The sequence below is a fragment of the Castor canadensis genome, chromosome 13, assembly GCF_047511655.1.
Source record: "Castor canadensis chromosome 13, mCasCan1.hap1v2, whole genome shotgun sequence".
In the NCBI taxonomy this organism is placed as follows: Eukaryota; Metazoa; Chordata; class Mammalia; order Rodentia; family Castoridae; genus Castor; species Castor canadensis.
The window spans coordinates 2,925,758-2,946,773 of NC_133398.1; the positions used below are offsets into that span (position 1 = coordinate 2,925,758).

Consider the following 21,016-nt stretch of genomic DNA (forward strand, 5'->3'; position numbering starts at 1 on the left):
GTCTCACAGGGTCTTGCCGGCACCTACCATTCAGCTATGGTCAGGGGCCCAGGCAAGACAAGAGTTTCAGGGTGCCACCGCTCCTGGCACACCCCAGGAAAGGGGAGAATATCAGTGTGAGGGTCCTGACCACCACAGGAGGCTGGCTCAGCCCTGCCCTCTACTTCCCCCTACTGCCATCAGTCCTCTGGGTCGAATGCATGTTTGTGCTTAAGTGTGCAAGGTGCATGTGTGCATGAATGTGAGTGTACTCCTGGAGCAGTGACAGTAGGAAACCCCTGCCCTCCAGGTCGCTGGTCTTTTTAAGCCTCCCTCCTGAGATACCTGGTTCTGGACATCAGCCACAGTGCCATGTGTTCACTGCACAGAGCAGGACCCATGCCCTGGACCCCATTCCCAACACCCCGGTGCCCAGGGCTTCCTCAGGAAGGAGCCCATTGGACAGAGAGGGCGGGGGGCACCACCACCCGATCTCAGGGCAGAGACAGCCTAACTGCAGACACCATGGAGACAAAGAGCGTTTACCACACAAGATGGCACAGATGGGGCATCATTAACCTGCTATTAATCAGGTGGTTAGGTGACATCATTTATTTTGTGGCCCTCCTGCCTGCTCCAGCCAGCATGGATGCAGGGACCGGGCACAGGCAGCCTGTCACTGGACTGGGGTAACACACAGGCTGTGCAAGTGTCCACATGCCTGGAGCCAGAATGTGCTGAGCGGGGCTCTCTGTAGAGGCCACTGGACAGGCCCCAGGAGGAACTTCGGGGCAGGGTGGACAGAAAAGAAATTGTGGAGCCTGACACCTGGGGCCTGGCTACTGGGGACCCCACTGCTCGGGGACCCCATTCAGATGGGTTGGGCTCAGAGGGCTGGGGTGACTGGCTGAAAACAGGTTCTCCCACCCTGGGGGCAGTGGGCTCCATGGCCCTGTGTGTGCCTGCATCCCAAAGCCAAACAGGAACCCCCACGCAGAACAGATGAGAGCTGGGCGGAGTTGTATTTTGAAAGTTTCTCCTCTCACGTTTTTTTTCTCTCTGTGTTTCTTTTCCACAATTCTAAAGACCATTGTTCATCAAACCCTGGCATCTGCACCGCGATGTTTCAGAGAACAATTACAGAGGGAAGTAATTTCACAGTCAGAGTCGCAGGAAGGCCGGCCGAGAGCGAAGACAGAGGGAGGTTGTACAAATTACTTGAAAGGGGAAGAAAACCCTGAAGTCTCAGGCCCACCCTCCCACCAGAAGAACGTCCCCGCAGCGGTTTCACACCAAGAAAAGCCCTCAGCCTTGTCTAAGAGCCCCCTCTGCCATCTCGGCGTCCCAACATTCTTGCTCCGCCTTGACCACTAGAAGCAGTAACAAAACAGGTCCCACCCGCCATAGCATCCGGTATACATGAGGGATAAAATTACATTTGTACAAAAATAGATTCTTTTACCTTTCCCGATGCTTAGACATTTTTCTCTCGTCTTTACTCTCTAAGTGTCCGCTCGCGTCCCAGCTAAGGCATCGCTAAAGATTGGGACGGGCTACAGCTGCTGCTTCAGGGCATCTTAAAATAGATGCAGCTCCTTGCCTCGAGACAGTCATTCGAGCCCGGATCTCACCAAAGGAGGGGTCCTTAGGTCTTGCTTAGGCCAAGCAAGTTTACAGGGAAATGGGGAAAGTCTTGGTTACAGATAAACACATAGTTGGTAACTGTCACGCCTGCTCCTGTGTGGCGGCGTGCAGCCTCTGCACAGTCTCTGTACGGCACATACACGTTTACTCCACACACCTGCGTGGACCGGAACAAGGCCGTGCACCTCGGTTCCGTGATGGGGACATCAGCTGATTTAACCACCGTCTGCACGCTCCGGCCTGACCCTCCTGGGGGCGCCAGGGCAGGGAGCTTGGGTGTCTCTCCGATACTCTGTCACCAGCCCATCAGCCCAGAATCCTTTGGGATGCTGTGACTTGGAAAACTGGGAATGTGATGCTGAACTCCCCCCACCCTCCCAAGACTGTGTGCTTCCTGAGTGACGAGGGCCAGCAGCTGCCACAGGGGCCTGCCTAGGTGACACATCCCAGGCGGGCCACCTGGCTCTGTGGTGATCTTCGCATCTCAGTCACGGGGGCCCCATCTGAACGTCCAAACAGGGAGGTGACACAGCTGAGGAACATGCCTGGAGGCACCCGTGGTCGAGGACCCAGGACGCAGCAGTGCAGAAGTCACGGTCCTCAGTGGCAGCCACTTCATCTGGCCAGGCGGAGGCAAGGATGGGCACAAGGTGGCTAATGAGCTGATGTTAGTGCTATCTTTAGAAAATTAAAGATTGTCCCACCAAAATAATAATAATTACAAAAAAAATCACCTTAATTGAGCCAGATTGGTAACACTACTGAAGGTCTGATTAAGTCAACATCCTACCTCCCAACCAGGTAATGTGCCATGCCCACACATCACCCTGCAAGCAGACAGCACTGTGCACACAACAGCAGGGGCAATGGGCCTAATGAGAGGGGACAGGAAGCCCATGGGGAGAGTCTAAGATGACAGTGGGAGGTAAGGCTGAGCAGGCCAGAGGGGCCCAGGGTTCTGGTTTCGGAGGCAGTGGTGAGGAGCCTCAGTGCTTTATAGACAGCCAGGCCCAGAACCAACGAAGTTCCCAAGAAGCCCTACTCCAGGGCTTTCTCTGCTGGAGCCACTGAGGGCTCCTCGGGAGCCCTCAGTGGCCTGGGGCACTGCATGTGGCAGGCACTGGGCTGGCAACAGTGATGAGATGCAGCAGGCAGCAGAAGGCTTGATGCTGAGTGTGGAATAGGGACCCCTCAGGGCTCCTGTGTCCCTCTGACTGATATCACCATACCCCAAAGGCTAACCGGACTTTCTGGGAGTCTGGCTGGCCCCAGCAAAGTAGTGGGCCTCCTATGCACATCTCCCAAGCCACCACGTTGAGAAGGGTCAGGACAGCAAGATGTTCCTATAATCTTTGATGTCCTCCTGCACAGACGATGCCTTAGCTGTCCCTAGCTGGGAACTCCAGAAAGGCAAGGACTGGCTGTGTCCTTCCCCCGAAAGCCTCAGCCCCTCACAACCTAACCTCTAAGATGACCCTGTCCCTCTGTACCAGTGGGAGGATGGATGCTGGAGAAGCAGCCACTCCCCGTGTCAGGACAACCTGAAAAAAGACAACAGAGGCCATTGTCAAGCATCCTGGCCTGCCGTCCACCTGCTCGCCCCATTCAGGCATCTGCTCCCGACAAACCTGGGCCCAGGGATCTAAGACATGAACACGAGAAGTACTGGGGCCCAAGTGAGGCCCTACAGTGCCAAAGAGGCAGTTCAACCTGAGAGTGCCGCACCAGCGCCTGCGGCAAGGCAGGACAGGACGAGTGGGAGGGGCTGAGGCCCATGCCACCCCCCAAGCAGAGCAGTGTGAGATGCGGCCCCAGTTAAGACTCTGGACAAATGGCAACACCACTCTGGGGGCCCAGGAAGGTCTGCAGAGTCTTCCAGACAGACCAGCTGGCCAGAGGAGGGACCCATGTGGGGGTCCCACACAGTGCCCGGTGTCAGCTATGTCAGGATGCAGTGTGGCTGCCCCCTCCAGGGTGGCTCCTTCATCCTCAGGTCCTTGTGACTCTCGCTGCCTCCCTCTGAGGGAAGCCAGACAGCAGCCCTCCTTCCCTTCCCTCCAGGAGCCTTCTGGATGGCCTATGTACATGCAAGAGAGGCCAGTAGAACTTGTACCAGGACAGCCCATGTGCTGCCCACAAGGTCTTTCTGAGACAGAAAGAACACCCCACCTGAGACTGCGCTAGCCCTCCAGGAGCCAAGAACTAGCCTCGGCTTACCTCACAGACGGTAAAAGACGGTCTGGGGTGGAGGGGAAGCCTGGGCTCTAAGCTCTGGTCACCCTGGATTGACAGGAACATGTAGCAGGGGAGAAGTTGAAACCAGGACAACAACACAAAGAGGAAACCAAGGTGCGGTGACAGAGTGACCCTGGCCTCTGCAGCCTTGAGGTGGCCCCTGTTCTCAGTGCCTAGGGCAAAGTCCCAAGTTATCTTTGGAAAATGGGCTGTCACTCTGCACTCTAAGCAGACGGAGGCCTGTGGCCCGAGTCCCCACTTGGCTTCCAGGGGCAGGTGGGTCTCTGCAGTGAGATGCAGCCTGTTCCCATCTGTCCCCTCCTGCCCCCAGGTAGACTCTCAAGATGGTCAGGCACCAGGACTTCAAGCAGGTGAAGATTATTCCAAACAGAGGGGCACTCGGAGAACTAGCAACCACAAACAGCAGCCAGAATAAGCCCCCTCCCCAGCTCCTGCAGCTCTGGGCCCTGAAGACCCCAAGAGCTGCTGAAGCACCCCTAGGGTGACGGCAGGGCACCCTGCAGCCTGATGGGGAGGGACCTGGCTGGGTCTCACACCAGTTCTGGCCATCCCAGCCACTGCCATGGGAAAGCCACCGCCCTGGGCCAAAGACAAGCAGTAATAAAGATTAACGAGATGGCAACATATCTGGCAGGGCCACAGTGACACGCTGCACCCAAGGGTCCACACAGGCCAGGCAGGGAAGGGCGGACACAGGGCTCGAGCTGAGCAGAGCAGCTGCGTCCAGGCTGCGTGCCGGACCAGGCGGCGCGAGGGCCGGCCAGCGGGCCTAGGTCATCTGGTGTGGGGTCTCCAGCATCTCCATGAGGAAGGTGTCAATGGGCGTGTCCCCGATGAGCTTGAAGAAGAAGAGGTGCTCCAGGCACTTGAGCCCAATGGAGCGCAGTGCAGGCAGGCGGAGAAGGAGCTTGGCGAACCTGCCAGAGAGCAGGTGGGTTAGGGCAAGCCAGGGAGGCCAGGCGATGCTACCTCCTCTGCCCAGCACCTGGGTGACTCCCCAGACACTGGCCAGATCCAATGCCTGAGCCCTCAGACCCCATCTGCAGTAGGAAGGAGGGGTATCTAAGGAACAGAAGGCAGAGGAGACTCTACTGGGGCAGGACAGCAGGGGGCTGAGGATTAAAAGAGAGGCCAGGGATGGGCAAGACTTGCCAACCAGGCAGGCCTAACAGGACCTTAAGAAGCTACAAAATGTAGGCTTGCTCCAGGGCAATGGGGAGCCACAGCAGAACTTCAGACAGGGGCAAGAGTACAGAATGGATCTGAATATCAGGGGTGCCTCTGCTACAGCAGTCGGCCCTCTAGAGATGGTGAGGACTCCTGGGAAGAGGTAATGAGGATGAAGATAGATAGAGGTAACATGAAGGGTACTCAGTGTGTAACTGAGAAACCATGGGGTGGTGGCCCCTACTGGAGATAGAGCTGACGCACTCTGTGTTCAAGCCAGTCTATCCCATTGAGCATCAACCTCCCACAAACCCCGCCCAATACCTCTCATGCACTCCCCTCCCCAGGCAGAGCTCTGCAGGCTGACAGAGGGGAGGGTGGCTCCCCAGGGCCCTACCACCCCTGGGGAGTTTCCTGGGCAGGAGACCAGTGAGAAGAAAAGAGGAAGAAGTCTGGGGTCTCTGGGAGGAGGGACATCAGAGTCAGCCACTGCAGACCCAAGGGAGGACAGTGCAGAATGGGGACGGGCCTGGGGTCCCCATTCCACATCCATGTCTGCTCTAGGCCTCCCCTTTCTCTGCCCAAGGCTCTCCTCTAGGATCCTTTGGGCCTCATTAATTATTAACGATGTCTTTTATTTCCGAGGGAGGAAGCCTTGTGGTTGGCTGCCTCACAGTCCTTGTTTTAAAGGCACAAACGTAGCTTGAAGGCTGGATCGGGGCCAGAGAATGGGCTGTTTTCTGCTGAGCTGGCGAGATGGGCTGAGGCAGGAAGCCAGGAAAAACAAGCTGGCCTGCCACCCCTCTGTCCTCCACCCCCTCCACGAAGTTTCACTTTAAACCAAACCAGATGAGGGCTCAGAAGCAGCATGGACAGTTAACTGTGTGTGCACCAGTCAGTAAGGGGGTGGGGGGCTGTTGTGCCCCGCCTGCCCAGCCCCCTCACAGCTCCCTAGTTTGCAGACTACGAGGCTGGGCGGTGCCCTTAAGAGAAGGAGCAGAATGGGAACCATAGGCCGAATCCCAGGAATCCACAGTGCCTCTTCCTGGACACATACTATGGGCCCCCAGACTTCTGGCGCCAAAGTTGTGCGGGATGAATAAACTCTGCCTTCCAGCTACAACCACCTGCACATCTGTAAAGTGCCTACTATGTGCTGGTGTCACCAGTCCTCTAATTATCTGTTTCAAGATGAGAACCTTCATCTGCATCAACAAAGACAAGCACCTAGTATACGCCAGACACTGGGCCAATCCTTTTGGAGGGCTACAGGGTAAGGTGTGTGTGTTGACCGCAGCCTGCTTGCCACTCATCTGGGGACTGTGAGGCATTCCAGACTGCACCTGCAGAGAGCACCATGGTCTCATCTGCACACAAGGGCCTGTAGGGCTGGACGGCTACACGCAGGGTGGGGCAGGGGCTCTCCAAACAAGATCTGTCTGTCTGCCTGGTGGGGCGAGGCAGTAGGTAGCTCACCTGCCCGGCTGCTCTGGGTACTTGTGTTTGCAGTAAGCCTCCAGCGACGCGTACACCTTCTCCCTCAGTGCCTCCACCTCAGCCGGGTTTGAGAGCCCCTTGGAGTCTGCAGGAAGAAGAAGCCTCCAAGTCTGAGCCTTCACACCGGGATGTTCCCGGGTTCTGGCCCTGGGGACACAAATCTGTGGGGTTGTCTCTAGCCACTGCACACCAAGGCACAGTCAGACTGTGCACACACTGTACAGCTGGATGTGGCTGTTCCCACAGTTCCATTGTAGGGGGACTGCTCTGGACTTGAGTCCTGCTGGAAAGTCACATGACCTTGTGCCAGTCCCTTGACTCAGTTTTCTTATCTGTCCCCTTGTCGCCATGGTAACCATGAGGCAATCGATGCCTTCACTGACTTGGGGCACAACCTCCCCCAACCCCGGGTAGGAATAGAGGCCAGTGCACCCTTCCTGCAGAGACCTCACACCCATACCACATGGAGAAGCTCAGGAGCCCCTCCTCACGACTCAAGTCAAGAGCTCAGGACCCAAGTGCTAGAGCCCAGGCCTCAAGGACATGACATAACCACAGGGCACAGGTGACCCACTGTGACTACCAAGGTGACCTGGGGTCCTGTGGCTCCTAAGAATGCCAGGTTCCTCTAGGTGTCTCAGCTCTGGCCAGTTCCCCTCATTCCCCCATTGCCCTGCCCACAGGCCTAGCAGCTCTCCAGGGCCCTGTGCAGGCTGCCCCGCCCCACCAGCCACTCTCTCTGGGCTGTCCACTCATCTGGCCTCTTCTGACCCTTACCTCTGTGCACTTCCACAAACATAAAGAGCAGGTATGAGCAGCCCTTTCCCCTAACCCAGAGATCTGTGAGGGCAGGCCTGGCCCACCACTCACCAGATGGCTTCGCAGGCTGGGAAAGGGGGTACTGTGCACACAGCACTGTTTTTGCTGGGTGATGGAGCAAGAGTCCAGGGGCTGGAAAAGTGCTCCACTGCCACCAGGACCACCTCCCCCTGAGGTGAGGCTGGACACCTGGCAGGCTGACATCACCAGCCCCAGCCAGGACACATCACAGCAGGCCTCCTCCTGAGCTGAGGGTTTCAGTGCACAACATAAGGTGTTCTGCATGGCACAGCCCTGAAAGCTCACTTGGGAACCACTGACAGGAGCCAGTGCATTTGCTGGTCCCACTGAGGACAGGGACAGGGCCGAGCACCACCCGAGCCCCTCAGGTAACCCTCACAGCAGGCTGCTCTCCACTGTGAGGAGGACACTGGGACATGTGTCTGCCCACACGGCAGCAACACTAAGTGGAGTTGCTGGTTGCTGGGAGGCCAGGTCTGGAGCCAGGAGGCAGGAGGGCCGTACCGGGGTTGAAGAGGACGATGGCGCGCAGGCAGCCCAGCTCTGTCTTGTCCATCTGCATGTCTCGCATTTTGGACACCAGCTCTGTCAGCACCCTGCAGGGGAAGAAGGCAAGACCAAGGTCCAAGTTAGACCATGTCCTCGCCAGGGTCCCCATCCCAGGGAAGAAAGAAGAGGTGGGAACAGGCTGCACCTCACTGCAGAGACCCACCTGCACCTAGAATCCCAGAAAAACCCAAGGAACCCTGGGAAGTCTGATGTGGCCCTAAAGGCAGCTGGGTGGGGTAAGACCAAGCGGGGAGCTACACAGACAGGGCCCCAGAGATGGGGAAAGAGTAACCATGAGCACAGGTATCTGCTCACCAGGTTGGCCTGGTCCTGTGCAGGAGGTGGGCTCCTCTACTCCCCTGGGCTGCCTGAGGGACATCATCTGGGAGCCTGAGCACTGAGGCCAAGCCAAGCAAGCTGGGGGCAAGGCTCCTGTCTCATGAGCCTAGCTGGACCTGCTCCTGTCCCTGCTCAGCTACGGACAAAGCCTCAGTCACCCTGCATTCACAGCTGCTCCTGTGGGCCCACAGAAGGAAGGCCTTTTCCCAGACGCGGCCTCACTGGGTAGGAGCTGCCGCTGGGGAGGAGGTGACTATTCTCGTTATCTATCACACAGCCTCCTCCGCACAGTAGGGACTCCTCTGTGGAGCCCTTTGAGGTGCTTTCAGTCTCAGCCCGCCTAGCGCCACTGAGTCCCTGACAGGCTCTCCGAGTCCAAGGCTCTGTGTCCACACGCTGAGCTTGGAGTCTCCTCAACCCCAGCAGCCTGCCTCCAACCCCAGAATGTGATTGCTGTTTCTGGGAACAGGAAGTGGCTGGTGAGACTAGAGCCATAGGACAGAGATGGTCCCCTCAAGAGCTAGGACTTTCCCCTGGGCCACAAGGAGCTGAGGGACTGCAGGCTGGAGAGGCCACACTGTTTCCTAAAAGAGACCCGAGAGTGCCAGGGGTGGAGGCAGCAATAACAACAGCTCAAAGGACCCAGCTCCAGGGCCAGTGGGGACTGCAGATGTCTGCCCTGGGGCAGGACACAGAGCTGCAGGGGCCTGGCTTCCACAGGCCAAACTGTGTTCCACTCACTCAAAAGGTGAGGACAAGCTGGGACCTTTCCAAGTGCTGCTTGGGGACCCCAGGGAATATAAGCCTGAGGCGCTCATCACCATCACTACCCCCATCAGCTGGGCATGTGGCTGTGTTTCCCAAAGCCAGACCCCCAGAAGGTCAGGTCTCTCTAAGAAACACTGCCTGCCACAGTCCCATGGCAGTTCTCCCACCCTTGAACTTGTCAAAGACCCTGAGAAGTCCCACAGCTCAGAGCCTGACATAAGTGCACTGTCTAGGGCAGGGTTTGGCCCCTCTGTGGCCACAAAGTCTTCTGCAGTATGCATCCCAGGGCCCCAGGCTGCTGGTGTGCTGTGCCTGAACTCTCCCACGAGGCAGGGGAGTGCATGCACATGTCACCCATGGATGTGGAAGGGGCTTCTACTCACCTTCACCTTCAGGGATCTGATACTCAGAGGCTCACCTGGGACCCCTCCCCATGTCATCTCTGACCTGCTCCTTCCCAACTCATTACTTCATGTGCCCTGCATCGCCCACCCCAGTCCTCCTGCTCCCACTGGCTGAAGCTGGCACCCAGGTCCCCAGAACGCCCTGGTCTGTGTGGTCCTCAGCTCATAGACAAGACCTAGCAGGAAACAGGAACGGCAGGTTATCAACCCTTGCCCAGTAGAGTGTAAACTGCCTGGTGTTTGAGGACACCTGACAGCTAGATGTGGGCTGCCCTGCAGACAGCCTGCCCCTGTGCTGGGTGGCTGAGAGATGGCCAGGGTGCATACAGAGAGTCACAAACGCAGCCACATGGGCTGAGGAGCAACGAGTCAGGTACGTATCTCTGGGTGACTGATCAGGGTACAAGCCACAGCTGGGGCAGCGATGGCATCCTGGTCACAGTGCTGACAGCTGTGACAGTCCAAGCATCCAACACTTTTATCAAACCGTATTGTTGGATAATTTGCTTTTGTGCTGCAAAGTGCAGCTGTCCTTCTCATGGCTAAACACCTGGGACTGAGAAGGAAAGAGCTGGACGTGGACCAACTGAAACACTCACGTGGTACCAGCCAGCCAGGGCCAGGCTCAACAGGGCTGTAGCAACCCCTGCCCAGTCGTATTTGCCACACCTCGGACTTTCACAAGCAGGATGGGAAGGTGGGCCGAGGTGGCTGCCCCCCACCTGCCTACCTGTCAAAGATGGCGCCCACCCCTGCACTGTGGGCACTGTTGCGGTGCACATGCAGCCCGGTAGCGAGGAGGATCCCGTCCTTCACAGCTATGGACCGGTGGGAGAAGGAGGCGATGAGCAGCTCGTTCCAGCCTGGGGGAGGAGTCACACAGTCACTTGGCTGTCTCCAGAGTCCCCAGCCCACCTTTCCCTTGGCCCCTAGTCGGACCCCCAAAGCAGCATGTAACAGACCCATCAGATCCTAAAGCAGCCTCCACGGAACCCTAACCCCATGAAGGGTTCCACTGAAGAGACTCCTGAGCACCTAAGTTCAGGAAATGGTTTTCCTCCGACAGTGCACGCTGGCACGGTGAAGGCCCTGAGAAGTCCCCGCACTGAGCACTGCCTGTAGCAAACTGAGGTGGCCAAAGCTTTCCACACATGGCACGCGTGCCTCAGAGAAGGTGGGAGAACACCCAAAGGCCCCCCTGCTGCCAGCCTAGGCCCGAGAAGGCTTTCAGAGACCAAGGTGAGCCACACAGATTGTCACAAAGGAGTAAAGTACTAATTGGAAACAAGGCACCGTAGAGCCACAGGCCCAGGCAAACTCTTTCTTAATACGAGGCTCTGGTACAGACCAACCAGAGCAAGCGAAGAAGAAGCCTGGGAGAGAAACCTGGGGGAAAGGACTCTTGGGGAACAGACCACGTGAAGCCATCTTCAATGCCAACAGTCATAACAACACCCACTCCCAACAACTCCCTGGTGGCTGAAGGTGCCACGCCGCACAGCTGCCAGGTGTGGGCACCATCACTGGCTCTGATGCACTCTTACACAGCAGGCGCTGGCCTATTCTGTGAGGGGAGTCAAGGCGTATGGGGCAGATGACCAGCCCCAGCTGGGGGCTGACATGACAGTCCCCCTCCAGATTTGCTGACATGCCCTGGGTGGTATGGACCACTGGAACACCAGCATGAGTGGTCAGTTCAAGGCCTGCTGCCATTGCTATCAGGAGATGTGGACTGTAGGCACAGTAGGGGTGGCAGACACTATGGGAAGACTGGATGGCTTCCCACACAAGCCAGTGCTGGGAACCTGGGCACAGACACTGGTCCAGCACCTCCTACCTGTCTACCCATCCCCGTTCCTGGCCAAGGGTTGACACACAGCCTACTTAAAAGGAGAATAACAAAGGTGGGGTTCCATGAGGCAGTAAGTTTGGGAAATGAACACAAACAGTACAGTAGGGCTGTTGATCCTGGGGACCCGTGGTAGGGTCGTTGCTAGGTACACGGCCTGAGCCCAGCTTCCTCCCTGTCCCAAGCGGGGAGGGGAACAGGACTATCCAGAGCAGAAGTGCCTCATGGTGTGCTGAGCTGCCCAAAAGCAGGACCTCTGGCTCAAGGCCCACCTTGCTCCTTCTACCTGGAGGTTCTTATGTTACCTGGCCTCTTAGGACACCCAAGTGAGGTGGCAAACAAGGCCTCAAAAATCAAACAGCATGGATGATGGGAAAGTGGGAGGGAGAAGGCCAGACATGGGAGTCAGGAAGCCATGGATGGCCCTGGCCCTGCCTCAGTTTACTTGTCTGGCAAACAGAAGAGTTGAGGTGCTTGATGCTTCAACAGAACAAGCCAGTGTTATGTAACACTTTATCTCTGAGGGTTTCCTGGACAGTCAGATGGGCTCTGGCCCCAAGGAAGGAGCCCTTCTCCCCTCATCAGCAAACAGAAACACAAGCGGAACTGGCTCCTACTCCAGCTAGGCTAGAACCCCCACTGAGTTGATCAGTGGTTCTCGTGATGACAGAGATGCTAGGCAGAATCTAATGCTCTGGACCCAAGACCCACATCTCCTACAGGAGGGGACAGCAGCCTTGCAGCAGGCCCAGCACCAGACCTTGTGCCCGCACAAACACATGGGCACAGCCATCCAGCCAACCTGGAGCTCAGCCCTGCCCTCAGGTCTCCTTGTCTGCCCACCGGACACGATGATATGCAGGTTCCAAAGGAAGAAAACTGTGTGTGACTGGCAAGGGAGTCCCACCTGCTCTCTGTGAAGGCTTTTGCCACCCCCCAGTTCCTTCCAAAGACCACTGGCATCAGACAGGATCTGAAGCAGGCAGAGCTCAGAATCCTGAGCTAAATAATAAGGAGGTCGGGGAGCCCTAAAAAGTGAGGGCAGCAAAAGACCAAAAATCATATGTTCTCCCTCATATGTGGACATTAGATCAAGGGCAAACACAACAAGGGGATTGGACTTTGAGCACATGATAAAAGCGAGAGCACACAAGGGAGGGGTGAGGATAGGTAAGACACCTAAAAAACTAGCTAGCATTTGTTGCCTTTAACGCAGAGAAACTAAAGCAGATACCTTAAAAGCAACTGAGGCCAATAGGAGAAGAGGACCAGGAACTAGAGAAAAGGTGAGATCAAAAAGAATTAACCTAGAAGGTAACACCCACGCACAGGAAATCAATGTGAGTCAATGCCCTGTATAGCTATCCTTATCTCAACCAGCAAAACCCCTTGTTCCTTCCTATTATTGCTTATGCTCTCTCTTCAACAAAATTAGAAATAAAGGCAAAATAGCTTCTGCTGGGTACCGAGGGCGGGGGGCGGGGGGGGGGTAAAGGAGGGGGTGGGGGGTGGGGGGAAGAAATGACCCAAGCATTGTATGCACATATGAATAATTAAATAAATAAAACAAAAAAAGACATCATGGGGAAAAATAAAAAAAAAATTTTAAAAGTGAGGGCAGAGCTGGACAGATGTCCCTGCTGGGCGGGATGCTCCACAGATTCTGAGAAAAGTCTGTGCCCACAAAAGTGGGCCACATGCCTCAGCCCAGTGGGGTAGGAGCCCACCCAGCAGAGGCAGGCGTGGGGGGACCTGAGATGGGAGAAGATCCTGGTTCACTTGGATGGCCTAATTCTGTCACAAAAGTCCTTCCAAGACGGGAGCCGGAGAGTCAGGGCCTGTTCGATACTGGCCCTGACCAACCAGCTTCCAAAACATTCCATGCTGCAGAGGGAGCTACCTTTGTTTGGCTATTTTTCTCCAAAAGCTTTTTACCAGAGAACTGCCTTCTATTAGCCAAGGCTGGGCTAAGGCACAGAATCCTCAGAAAGCTGAAGCAATCAGGACACTCAGGGCCCTGGACAGTGGCGGGGTGGATGGGCACTGTGGGACTCAGGATAGTCTCCAGCACCATCACAGCAGCAGGAGGGCAGTGAGTGGCAGCCATGAACCGCATACACCGTGTGTTCCCTCACTACACAGGAAGGAACCTGGGCTAAGGAGTCAGGTCTTGGTTCACCCACCAGTAACCTGCCAGTTCAGGAACAGTCAGCAGGTTCCATCGCCAGCATTACACCCATGGCACAGGACAGCCTCCTCACCTGGGATCCCGCGGCTGGCCTCATCCAAGACCCCAAAGGTGATGCTTCTGCCCACCATGCTAGCCACGACACCCTGTCCCAGGGCCTGTGTGAGCACCAAGCAAGCACCTTTGTGCTCTTCCCAGGTGCATCATGACCCTCACCCAGAAAAGGAGCTGGCCTCAGAACAGACGAGGCTGCAGGGAGCATATAGACCATGATGGGCAGCCCCAGGCAGCCCTCCACCTCTCTGAAGCCCACAGAGACCCTGCACCGCACAGCACCAGGCAGCAGCAGTGATACCTCCCGCCCCCACCCCGATAGGCCTGGCTACTCACCTGCTCGCAGCAGGATGACCTGGTCGTCCAGCGGGAGCTCAGAGAAGTGTGGGATCCTCTTGGCCCACTCCACAAGGGTAAAGAGCTGTTTGTCTGCTGCCTGGCAGATGTTGGTGACAGGGTCATTTGGCTGTGGTAGAGGAAGGGGACACAGTGTTCGGACCCACACCAGACCCCTCCGTGTGCTGGACCTGTGGGGGGAACTAAACGAAGGCCCCCAGAGAGATCCACACCACAACTCCTAGAGCCTGTGACTGTGACCTTGCAAGGACAAGGGACTTGGCAGGTGGGATTATATCAAGGTCCCAGGGATGGGAGATGATTCTGGATTATCAAGCCCAGTATCATGCAGAGTCCTCGTAAGCGACAGCAGACTCAGAGTCAGAAGGGGATGCGTCAGTGGAAGCAGCAGTCATGGAAAGAGATGCTCCCGGCTTAAGACAGAGCAGGGACCACGAGCCAAGGAATGTGGTGGCATCCAGATGCCAGGAAAAGCAGGAGATGGGTTCTCCCCAGAGCCACAGGAGGAGCCCGACCTGCAGACACCCTAAGGAAGCCCACGGATACAAAATCAGGGCTTCTAATTCCAGGATAATAGAATTGCGCTGCTGAACCACCGAGCTTATGGCGATTTGCTACAGCAGCCATGGGAAAGCCACAGAGCCATCTGGTTCCTCGTAGCCCTGGGAGTCAGGTGCCAGGTGATAAGGGAACAGACATAAGAGAGGCCACCCCAGGGGCAGGGGTGAGAGCTGGGCTGGAACTGGCCCCTCAGCTCTGATGGCCATGGTGGCCAACCTGGGAGGTATGTTCTACCAGGTGTGTGAGTAGAAGCTCAGGCTGGGCACATGCCTTGGCCAAGACACCAGGCATCAAAAAATTCTAGAAAATTTCAGCAGGGTAGGACTCACTCGACCTCACGGAGGAGGAAACCAGGTGGGTTCCCAGCAGGGCAAGAGGGAGCCCCTTCCAGTTCCTGGCAAGTGGGCTGGGGCCACAGCCCTCCAGAGCTAAGTGGAGGGAGAGGCTGGCACCTGTGACAACGCACAGAAGCGTGAGGATCCCTCACTCGCTCCAGTATGGCAGTGGCTGGAGCAGCGGAATGGGAAGAAAGCGTCTTCCTCAGAAGGGCTCTCCTGACAGAAACCACCTGACCGGCAGCAACACAGTGTAAACACCAGTCCTGCGTGAAGGGCTTCCAAAGAGCTCAAGTAGAAAGCCATGCAGGTGTAAGGCCCAAGCTCAGGTCCCAGCACACCAGGCTTGGATGGAAGGGTCTTTGGGACAGGAGGGGCTATGCAGGACTCCAGCTCTGTCCTGTTCCATATCCCCATGTTGCCTCGGGCAACTGCTTCACCCTCTGAGATGATCCGACAGCAGACATTTAATGAGCTGTCAGCTTCTGCCAAGGAGGAGTGTCAACAGGACCACCCAGGCAGGGCCCAGGCTCTGACCTGTGGAAGAGGAGCCCCACCATGGAGGCTGGGGAGCTGCTGCCCAGCCTCAGTTGGCCTCCGAAGGAAGCAATCTGCTGTCCCAAGGCTGGCACTCACAGGTCAGGCCAGACGAGGTCAGGAGCTAGAGGCTCACAGGATGCAGCTCCCCTCTGGGGTGCTGTGCTCTGAGTGCCCAGCAGCCCAGCCCTGTGTGCAGCTCTGAGCTTCCATGAAAGGATGATGAAAGCAGATGGCAGACGATTTTTCCCAGATGACATCCTTACTTAACAAAAGCAAAGCCTGGCCACCCTTGGCCCCTCATGGGCCTCCCAAACTTGCTGTGGTTCTGTAGTTTCAGCTCCCCCAGGGCTAGTGGGGGCAGGACCCCAGCAAGGCAGCACTGTGGGGGGTCACAGAAGGCAAGATTTTCTGGGTCCTCATGGGAAGGTGCCTTCCCATAGCCATAAGGCCATTTTCTGCAATACAAGGCCAGGACCTGGTCATCACGAGGTATGCATGGGGACAAGTGACCTGGCCACAGGGCCTCACAAGTACTTAAGTGGGGACTGCCACCTTCACACTGGACAGTAGGGAAAGGCATGTGTGTAAGCTCCTAGGGGCAGGCAGGATTGCCATTCCTGACTGGAGCAGGGCAGTGGGCACAGCTCAGACGTCACCCCATGTGTTAACCCCATGGGTTAGTGTCTCATGGGTGGACACTAACCCAGCCAACACCTGGCTATGTGAGTGTGCTGCCCCAGGAACATGAAGGAAGCAGGCGCTCTGCACCACATAATAGTGGCAAGAAAGACGGTGCAGCCCAACTGGGAAGAGATGTTCTCAGGGTCACCCAGCCGGGCAGAGGGTGTGCAGAGGTGGTCGAGGGGCCCTCAGCAGCCCCCAGGATATCCTGGTTCATTGACTGTTCAGGCAGGAGGATGACTGAGGAACCACAGGGAAACCGAAGACAGGGGTTCCTTTATACCTGCAGTGGCTGTGACTCACCGAGCTGGGGTTTAACCCCATGTTTGCCTCTACGTAGGTCTCGGTCTTGGGCTCGACAGCCAGCTCGGCTTCCAGAATTTTCTCCACAGGCATGTCCTCGTTGGCACTACTTGTGGACTCCACCTCACTCTCGTTCCGGTCCTTTCCCCGCTGTCTCTCCTCCTGCACCGCTGCACACAAGAGGCACTGTCACCCTGGGCCAAGCCAGCAACAACAGAGACAGTCCCTCCGTGGTCAAGGCCAGAAAATGCCAGCTCCAAGGCAGTGTGTCCATGGCACCAGCATCCCCACCAGGGGACATAGAGACAGCTCAGCCCCATGCTTGCCCATGTCTGGCCTCCTGGTGGCTGTATGCTCTGATCACAAAGCCCACCTTCATTAATTCATCCAACTAATGTTCACACCAGGAGCCCATCCAGGGCCAGCCAGAGCAGACAGCTTTTCACGAAGCTCAGTTTGCAGGGGTCCCAACTCAGAGTGTTGACTCTGATGGTCAGGGAAACCCAGAAAGGCTTTCTGAAAGAGAAGTAGCAATAAGACTGAAACAAGCAATAAGACTGAAATTCAAGCAGAGGAAACAGCATATGCAAAGGCCCAGAGGCAGTGGGACATGTTCCTGACCAGAACTGGCAACCAGCCAGTGCAAGAGGCACAAAGGCTCAGAGTCCACCTGGGCAAGCATGAAGGCATGTAACCCCTGTCCCTGTGTCCACCACACTGGGCTCTGTCAAAAGGAAGAAACAGGCCTCCAGGCCCACTCCTCCAGCCACATTCGGGCCACATGGTTCTGCTCCCCTCCTCCAAGTGGGCCCTGAGACTGCTCACTCTGCTCCACCCCAGCCTCACACCGAAAGGCAGCACAGACACCGAGACACCTGCCAACCCACCCTCTGAGCAGCCCAGTCCTGGGGTCCAGGCAGCACAGCAAGATAAGCTAAGGCAACACCACAGCAGGCATATTCTGCAACCCTGGGGTCACTACCGCTAGGTGCGGGCTCCATCAACTGACTTCAGAGCTGCCCAGCCTGCAGTCAGTCCAGGGGAGTGGGGAGGCCTCCAGGAAAGGCCTCAGCCAGGAGGCTGTTGCCCTCCAAGGAATGCCCACTAGGATGGCAACAGGCTACACCTCTCCTGCAGCCACCTGGGTGGCACTCAGGGACCTGTCCCACCTGCACTGCCAACCTACCTGCTGCATCCAGCAGCTGGAGTGTAGGGACAGGATGAAGTTGGATATGGCCACGTGACTCTTAGGCCACTCCCCTCAGAGTGGCCCTTTCTGAGATCCTGCCCACATGGACAATGACCCTAAGCTGAGGCTCCAATCCTAAAGTGTCCCCTCCCTCCTCCACTGCCCCCCACATTTTCCCTGCCCCCTTGCAGAGAAGGAGCTCAAAGCTCAACAGGCAGAGACTTGTTCAAGTCAGTGAAGAACAAAGACAGAAAAGCAATAGGATCAGGGTCCCCATAGTGTCCTCCGTCCAGTCCACCACCATGTTCCCCACTCCAGCAAAGGCTCTTCTGGTCACTCCTTGCAAACCCCCTATGGTTTTCCCATCAGTGCTCAGATGTTAACAGGGCACTGATTCCTCCCTCCATCACTGCCTCCTGCCCCAGGCTGGTGATGGTCCTAGGCTCCCCTCCCTCCCCTGACTTAAGATGGTGCTTTCTTATGGGCCTGAGGGTATAGCCCGGGAAGGGGCTCCTGGTTATGCTACCTCTCAGGACCTTGGGCAGCCCCTGCATGGGATCTCCATGGCAGGCAGACCACAGCCCAGCAGCATCAGGCTCTCGAGACACCAGCGGTCAGTGGACCAACCTTCCTCTACCTCACTGCCCTGTTGGGGCTGCCCTGCTCAGGCCCACTGGCCGCAAGCTTCTTCAAGAAATGCAAATACAGGAGGACAGGAGGACAGATGTGGGAGGGAGGGGTATGTACACTGTGGCACACTGTGGGACCTCCATGCCCAGCCAGAGCTATCAGCAGCCACCTCCTCTCAAAGTCACCACTCCAAGGAAGTAGCTTTCTTTCATGCCTCCCCTCCCCTCATTCCCTCACTTCTCCTGCCCCAGGAGTGTCAGAATGCCCCATTTTGCTGGCCCCAGGGGACCGCCCAGGACTGTGCAGTTCCTCCCTGACCACAACTAACAGTCTTGAGTGGCCACCTCTCAACACCCCCTCCAGGCCCATGCCAGAGTCTAAAAGGTGTCCTCCCTGGGCTTCAGGCTCCCCTAGGGCAGGCCCTGCATCCTTTCTGCATCCACAAATGGCCATCCCATGCTGGGGCCATGCTCTCTAATGCCTGCTGCAAGAAGGAGCAGAGGACTTTCCAACCATGCTAGGACCCAAGGATGGGAGGCTGATCCAATGCCTCTAGAAATCACCAGCTGGGCTGAACAGTCAGGCAGAGGCCTGCGGCCAACATTTTGCAAGCCTGGCTCTTCTGGAAAATCTGACAGCAGGTGGGAGTTCAGGGGAGGGGGCAAAGACTGCAGGCAGATGGCACTAAGCCTGCAGGGGCTGCAGAGGCTGCCGGACTCCTGCCTTCACCAGCTGGGCTATCACAGTCTCCACATGGCAGGCACTCTCCAGGTGGGGGTACTCCTCCAGTCCCAGAGACAGGCATGGGCCCTGGGGAACAGAGCCTGTGGGGCAGCCCCACCACAGGAGACCCTGAACAGGCTGATCTTGGCCAAAACCAGACAGGCAGTGTCCCTAAAAAGGGTGCTGATGGGTACCTCCCCAAGTGATGAAACTGAGGCTCAGAGAGCAGAGCGGTGTCTGCCCCAAAGCCTGCTTTCACTGACAGCTGTGTGGCCCCAGGCAAGCCCACAACCTCTCTGTGCATCTCAGCTTCCTCACCAGTGAAATACCAATGATGGTACCTGCCTTCAGGATGAACCCTCAGGGAGGTGCCCATACAGAACAGAAGCACCTCCCACCGGGCTGGGCAGCCTTGGGATTTTCTCCAGCTCACAAACAGTTCGAGAGCACAGGGAGCCAAAAAGAAGGTGGCCCTGAGGCACACCCTCCCTTGCCTTGGAGCTAGGCTGGCGAGGGTGTCCTCGGCACCTGCCTCCTCAGCGGGGGCGGCCGAGAATTAATTAGCAAATGTTTTGTGAACCACTTTGAAGCTGTGAAGGGCCCCAGCCACTCTCAGCAGCATCATTATAAATATTATCGTTTTATTTATAGACAGCGGAGGGGGCAGGAGGGAGCTGGGGGATTTATGTTTTGCCAGCTCAATCACCTTTTAGACGCAGTCATGTTTGACTTATGTTCCACTGGCGCCGGAAAGCCTCGGGCGGGAGGCGTCTGTAAATACAGCGCCTCGTTATCCTTCCAAGCCCAACTATGAGACGGAGAGTTGGGAGGAGGTGGCAGCAGTGGAAGCCAGGAGACAAATGCAGCCTCGCAGTCCAGGCCTCCTCGGGAATCCAGGACAGGGAGTCAACCCCAGCCCAGGCTGCCCTTCTCCGAGCACATCCATCCTACACGAGGAGACAGACTGGCCCAGGAGTAGGGGAGCAGCAGCCCTTTGGCCAGAGTCAGGTGTACGCTCTGCCACAGCCCCCCGCCCCCGGGCACAGCAGGGCTGGGGGGGTGTCCCAGGGAGGGCAGAGAGTCCAGAAGTGGGAAATCTGGGTATAAGGGCACCGAGGCCCTGAGACAGGTGGGACTGGATTCCACCAACACACTCCGGCTCAACTGCCCCTTCTTAAGGCCTACAGAAAGGAAGCATAGAGTGGGGGCATCCTCCCGGAGGCCACATAGCAAGTTGGGGTCCTTCCAGCTCAGCTCATGGGTCCTCGAGGAAGTCAATCTAGAACAAGGCATCTGAACATAAGAACGCTGTGCACACATGTAGACGCACACGCAGACAGTCACACACACATGCACAAACACGCCGTGAACAATGATGTCCAACCCTACCACCAGCTGGGCCTGGGCTACTCCAACAAGACACAGGGGCCCCTGCTCATGTCCCCCTCCCCCCCCAGTACAGTTGATGACGTTGATCCCAAAGAGGCAAAGTCACAGGGACAGCATGAGAACGCTGCCAGGGCCCTTTCCCTATAGCGGAAACAGGTGGGGACACCTGTATCTGTGCACCCGTGCGTACACCCACACACACTCGAGACACTGCTGTTTCTGCAGCCCCGTCCTCCAGAGCCAAAGGATAGAGTGCAGGAAGCAAAGAGAGGCAGGAAGGAAGTGGAGAGGCGCATTGTAGGGAGGGAGCAGGGAACAGGGTGCACACTGGGCACTCCCCCCATCATCCCTGTCAGGCCCACCTACAGGCCCCCAGCCCTGCCACTGCCTGCCCCAGCCAACAGGCCTGGGCTAGGCCTGGTGAGGGGCCAGGGCCCCACCAGGGCACTCCCCACCCCCCACCCATCGGGGAATGCTGCAGAACGAGCCCCTGCCGGCTGCCTGCAGGTGCAGGCCCTGCTCTTGCCCAATACAGACGCTATCAGCCTGCAGCATCCCTCACCAGCCAGCAGGCTGGGGGCCCCACCTGCCTGGAGCCAGAGCAGCTCCTTCCAGGGCAGGCCCACCCTGTGGGGAGACGTGGGCCCCACTGTGGTCAGCCAGGCCCCAACTTCTCTCTCAGCGCTGTGCCGAGCAATGAGGCCTCTGCAAGAGCCTGGGTTTCCAGGACAAAGCCCAACAGAAGGAAAGCGAAGGTCATGGCACCAAGGCCAA

At 57.1% G+C, this 21,016-nt stretch overlaps 1 protein-coding gene across 5 annotated transcripts in view; it reads right to left on the minus strand.

Moving 5' to 3' along the window:
• Positions 1 to 998: 998 nt before the first annotated feature.
• The window catches only part of Rxra (retinoid X receptor alpha), a 97,252-nt gene continuing 77,234 nt past the window's right edge, over positions 999 to 21,016 (minus strand). For all 5 annotated transcript variants that reach the window (XM_020177356.2, XM_020177359.2, XM_074052868.1 and 2 more), the window contains 6 exons: positions 16,312 to 16,481; positions 13,871 to 14,000; positions 10,174 to 10,306; positions 7,888 to 7,979; positions 6,523 to 6,628; positions 999 to 4,796 (listed from right to left, as the gene is read on the minus strand). In XM_020177356.2, coding sequence (XP_020032945.1) covers positions 4,649 to 4,796; positions 6,523 to 6,628; positions 7,888 to 7,979; positions 10,174 to 10,306; positions 13,871 to 14,000; positions 16,312 to 16,481 — 779 coding nt within the window. In that variant the 3' untranslated portion in view covers positions 999 to 4,648. The remainder of the gene's footprint in view (positions 4,797 to 6,522; positions 6,629 to 7,887; positions 7,980 to 10,173; positions 10,307 to 13,870; positions 14,001 to 16,311; positions 16,482 to 21,016) is intronic.